Source organism: Dipteris shenzhenensis, chromosome 23, assembly GCF_047967505.1.
Source record: "Dipteris shenzhenensis isolate YYH24624 ecotype China chromosome 23, Dip_SZ_1.0, whole genome shotgun sequence".
NCBI lineage: Eukaryota > Viridiplantae > Streptophyta > Polypodiopsida > Gleicheniales > Dipteridaceae > Dipteris > Dipteris shenzhenensis.
In genome coordinates this window covers 48,168,242-48,173,770 of record NC_141618.1, presented here as the reverse complement: position 1 = coordinate 48,173,770, position 5,529 = coordinate 48,168,242, and the positions used below count along the sequence as shown (strand labels likewise).

The 5,529-nt window shown below is 42.2% G+C and overlaps 1 protein-coding gene across 1 annotated transcript; it reads right to left on the bottom strand.

The window, feature by feature from the left end:
• Positions 1 to 244: 244 nt before the first annotated feature.
• Positions 245 to 1,029, bottom strand: LOC147887479 (uncharacterized). Its single transcript, XM_087394038.1, has 2 exons — positions 358 to 1,029; positions 245 to 269 (listed from the first exon to the last, which is right to left on the bottom strand). Exon 1 carries the CDS (start codon positions 985 to 987, stop codon positions 367 to 369), a length of 621 nt encoding a protein of 206 aa, XP_087250164.1. The 5' UTR covers positions 988 to 1,029; the 3' UTR covers positions 245 to 269; positions 358 to 366.
• Positions 1,030 to 5,529: the final 4,500 nt, after the last annotated feature.

The window sequence follows — 5,529 nt, the reverse complement described above, 5'->3', positions numbered from 1 at the left end:
AGGGGGAGAGAGAGAGAGAGAGAGAGAGAGGAATAGACAATGAAAACGAGGCATAATCAAGACGCAAAAGCATAAGTCTATTCTTTGCTAGGTACACCATGTTATCGGCTCCCATCTCGCAGAGATAAGGAACCAACCATGGAAAGACTTCAAAATGAGGATTTCTGCGGCTTCGTGTAGGTTGCCTTATGTCTCCAATGCGCTAAAAATAAGCTCTAACGATTACCGAAAGCATTTGCCCCTGCACCGTATGAACCTGCCGCCCCTTACTATAACAGAAAATCAGGAATCAAATTAACTTTTGTAGTGGTAACGACATTCGACGTTTCAAACATTAAAGGGGGTATCGATGTATACCTGTGGCCCCTAATCGGACAAGTCTGGCATTTGGCGGCTGCCTGGCATTTCAAGCCACATGTTCCACAGAAGAGAATCACGTACATCTTCCAACCCAACCAAAACAGCAGCATTGTCCAAGACAATACTTGGTTCGCACACGTCGAAATTCTGAGAAGACAAGTTGCGCAGCAGAGCGAAAGGATCTGCATAGAATGATTTCAAGTCGAAATCCGTGTTGAGGCGCCAAGGGCCCGAGGCGTGTTGGCTCTCGGAAACGACGGCTTCAGAGGAGCTCCCCTCAGGCATTAAAACGGAAGCAGAGTGGGAAGGTTGGGGGTTCTGTTCGTCAAGGTGGACGGAAGCGAGTTCCTGTTCCGGTGGCTGGGGATGGGCAAGAGGGAGTTCCTCGACAGTGGGGCGGGTGAGATGGCCCCTGCGCGAAAGGAAACGACGGAGATGGCTGAGCCAGCGGAAACGCAAGATCTTGTGGGAGGGGCGGACACTTCGTTGGAGCTGGAGCCGGCGTTGTAGCTGGTGCTGGCGCTGGCGCTGGCGAATGCGATGCCTTCTGCGGACCGAGCTCTCCACCTGCACCTGCATGATGACGTTCACTGAGCCTTGGGTCGCGTTAGCGCAGGAAGAGTTCATGGTTGATTAGCAAACGATAGGGTTAACAGCTCTCGTTCTCTCCTCTTCCTTCTCTCTCTCGTTTTCTTTCCGATAGCGCGCGCCCTCTCTCTCTCGCTCTCCGTCTCCTCTCTTTCTCACTCTCTCGTGCTCAATATCGTCGCAGTCTCCTCTCTTGTGGAAGGCCCCAATCCACGTCGAATTCGGACCCCAGAACCCAGATGCTTACAGATAACGTCACGGGTCTTCCAAAAGAGAAATCTATATTCGTCGCCCTTGCACACTCGAGCCACACATATAGAGTTCACTGCGTAAAAAGTTCTCTGTGCTCGAGGTAGATGGCGGCACACTCCAAGATCGAATAAGTATTTCTATTCATAAAATATGCATGTCGCTTTTAAAACAAAAAAATCCAAATTCCCATCACTTCAAAAAAATTCAAATTCCCATCGCTTGGGGAACTCATAGTTTTAGTGAGAATGATGGAGGAGAGGCAATGATTAAAGAGGACTCGGACAAGTAAAAGAGGAGTGGGAAACTAAAGAGAGAATTAGGTGAAATTTTCCCTCGTCATGCCAAATTGTGTCCCATAGTTGCACACGGAGGGAAAGTGTCATTTCTTCCTTCCAAGGTCGACGAGAGGCCGTTGGAAGGTTGATGCTCATTGGGGGTTGAGATATCTTAGGACGGGTTGCATTGTTCATTGGGTTGCGAGAGGTTGTGGCTTCGAGATAATGTCAGCTCATTCCCGTTCGAACTTCTTAGCTAGGGGCTATTTTTTGCATTAGAATGTAGGTATTGTAGTGATCGGACCAATAGGAATGGTTTGTTCTGTTTAGCGTCTCTTGGTTTTTTATGTTGGGCGAGATGTGGTTCAAAGCAGATTTTGTTACTTGTTTGATTGCTTGAGAGAGCAATGCTTTGCAGTATGCTTCTTAGAATCCTTGTTGTGTATGTTGGTTTCAGCCAGTCGATGTTCATGTCTCCGAGATAAATTGTCTCGCTGTTTGTGTTCACAAATGCCAAAGCTTCCTCCAAGATTTGGATGAAATGATGGATGTTTGCACTTGGCGACTTGTACGTTCCCACTACATGTAGTTCGCTGTGTTTTTCGTTGCGAAAAGTTGCTCTTATTAGTTCGACATTCTTTTAGGCATTGATAGTATGCGAAATCAGGGTCTATGTCTTCTTGTATAGCAGTGAAATCCCATGGTCGCCGAAGCATGATATCTAGTCGACAAACCCAGGAAAACATGGAGTGTCTAGAGAACGCTACCTAGTCTCCTGTAAGCATAGGATGTCAGTAGCCATGATATTGATGTCGTGCAACATGCTCAGGGAGTGCACTACAAAGAAATCCTAGGTATCACGTGCGTTCAAAAAGTATTAAAAAAACCTCTGAACTAACTTTTTTCCCCCAATGAAATCACCCCTCTTTACTTATGAACTAATGGAGTTTTTTCTCAAGTTGAATTAAAAGTCCCCTCCTATTATTGTAAACCTGTTAAAATTTCTCCAAAAGTGGAATAAAAAGCCCCTCCTTTTGAATGCACATGGTATACTAAAATTTTTGGAAGGTGAACCCCTTGAGGCAACATGTCATCCAAGTCTGCATCCAGTGAAACTACGTTCAGCGATTCGATGACTGTGAGGGTGCCGATAAAAGCAGATAAGTCTTTTTGTAGGTAGCACCATCTTGTGTCTATTTGCAAGCGTTCAATATCCTTCAGGATATCGGCATCCACCTTGATATGCTTCCTTTCCAATAAAGGTTTTCGGTGGACAAAATGTGGGAAAGTGCTATTTATATCAAACCATGTTCTATGGGTTGAACACAACACTTGCCATTGTTAAGCCTTGGGATCTTGTATTGTTGTTGCATTGGTGGTATGTATCGAGAATTACCTCCTCTTCATTGTGTTCAAAAAATTCTTCGTGACTTGGAATTCATTCGTAATCTGTTGTATTGGTGTCCACCTTGGCGAAATTACATAAGAGTACAAGTGCTAATTTTCGTATCATGTCTTCAAACCGACGTCGTCTCGCTCTCGAAGTCTATCCATACTATTGTTCATTGCCCACTAGTGCTGACATGTTGGAGTGTGCCATCGGTGCCATTGAACATCCCATCAGGTATGTCTATGTTCCTGCTACTACTGCAGATCTCGACTATCACACCTTCTTTGAGCGATAGAGTTGCATGCAAGCCAATAGTTGATTGGGGGTTTGTTGGGCATTCGACTTGTTTGCTACATGTTTTGCTCTTTTCATCAATTGCAACGTGAATGTGGGCAGTTTCGGTCAAGTTGTCGAAGACATCTTGGTTGTGCTTCTCCTTTTGTGCATTTACGTAGAAAAGATAAGGGACATTACAATGGTTGGTGGCTGGCAGAGAAACATGTCGTTCAAGTACTACAAGTCTCTAACGCTATGTTTCTCGGTCTTGATTCTGTTCAGTGTCTCGATGTACTGTTGGTCTTTATGGCACATTATTTTTTCTAGCTCATCGCAACGGATCTTCTCTTCCTAGTACACCAAGTGGAATAGGGTGGTCGAAGCCTTGGGTTTTCTGGAGATCCAAGCATCTCTAATTGGGCTCGCTTGGCATAGATCTCTGTTAAATATGACGTTGAGTCCACCGAAAGGGCTCGACTAGTTGTGCTTTATTGATCGAAGGCATGCGTCTATCAAGTTTAGCATAGTTTGGCCGATAAGGGATGCTTGTTAAACATGACTAGTTGCAGATTTTTGTATCTTGCACTAAGATTATCGAGGGTTTCTCCAATGAGGTTTGCAAGGTAGTGGGTTACAAGTGGCAAATGCAATGCTAAATGGATTCTTGTCCCACTTGTTAGAGCTATATAGAGCTTCCTCTAACTTGAACTAGGTCTCAACTATATATGTGTAACTAGTGATCAATATGAATCAGTCTTTGGGACTCTATTTGGTGTGTCCATTGTCTCTTCTTCTCTCTTAACATGGTATCGGAGCTACAAAGGTCTTGCTATTGTATGCTCACTGTAGAAAAGAAAGACATGAAGTATTACTTGTTGCTAATTTTATTATATAACACTTTCAATATCTCATTGCTTATTTTCTCATGTCGATTTTGACATCTCAACACCATAACAGATAAAGTGGGACAAAAGTTTCATTTTGGGAATTTCAAAACTGGGTGAATTTCATTAAAATTGGGAAAGCTTTCATTAAATTTGTATTGTGGGAATTTTGCCAATATTGAATATGCTGATATTTGGAAATTCCAATGATTATGAAAAACTCCATTGGTTGTGAAACATTTCATTGGGTATAACGACCAGAACACAGTATTTCACTGCTACACACGGGCCCTATTCTGATGCTTAAGCACCACTGTTTAGTGTGAACGGGGCGCTAATCATTGATAATCAGTGCGATTAGTTAAATGTCGCTATATAGCGACTTTAGACAAGTGTCGCTATATAGCGACTTTAGACAAGTGTCGCTATATAGCAACCTTTAAAGAGAGTTGCTATATCGCAACACTTACTAGACTTGTGAATGGTTGTTATATAGCGACACTAAGACAATTTCCTATAGTGACGTTTTATAGAGAGTGTTTTTTTCCATACCGACCTTTAAAGATAGTTTTTCCCAATGACAAAATTTTTCCCTTTTGATACATGTTTGATCCTTTAAGAGAATAAAAGTACAAGAGCATGTACATCAAGTTTGAAGCTCATACATTCATGTCTAAGTTTGAGATTAAAAAAATCAATGAAGAGCATTTACATCAACGGCTTCATCCTAAGCCAAGTCTAATGTGCCAAACAAGTCTATCTCTAACTCTATACCGCAGCTATATCATCATCGTACTCTAGCATTGTATGTTCACCTAAGACTTGATCATCTTCTTCAATAAAGTGTGGTGATTCTTGATGATCGTCATCTTCTTCCTCAATATTGTGATCTCCATCTTCCTTCGATACGATGTCATTATGCGCATCTTCCTCTTGGCTCATATTGTGATCTTCATCTTCTTTGCTAGATCCATCTGGATCAATTGGATCCGGAATTGGTAGTGGCATCTCCATATCCACATCTCTATCTTAAAAAATTTTCTTACTTCGTGGTGCAACTTGGATCATGTACCACCATCTTGGATCAGAACGATCCGGATGAGAAACCACCTATATTGAAGATGGGTGCGAAATGCCATCAATTATATATATGAAATTATGATTAAGTACATGTATCAATGGATCTTTAAAAATGAAAGCTTCGATTAATTAAATCATTAGTCTCACAATGCTCGGGAAGAACAAAAGTATCACTTTCATCGGTCCAAAGTTTGGTAGAGTCTATTGCAAAGAAATCGCTACTGTCTTTTCTCATTATTGCATGGGGACCGTTGTAAATAGTTCTAAATCATTTTACATCAAGAATGAAAATACTAAATCATCTGAAATCAATTTCAAAGATTTCGCGTATGGTCCCACAATAATCCAACTGTGAGGAGAGAAGATTGGTATCCAAAGCACTTGCTCAGCTATCTTGTGTGAAGTTAGCCATGATTCCACAATC

Bases quoted from the DNA above. Each gene is read 5' to 3' on its own strand.
- LOC147887479 (XM_087394038.1), bottom strand. From the start codon at position 987: ATGAACTCTTCCTGCGCTAACGCGACCCAAGGCTCAGTGAACGTCATC.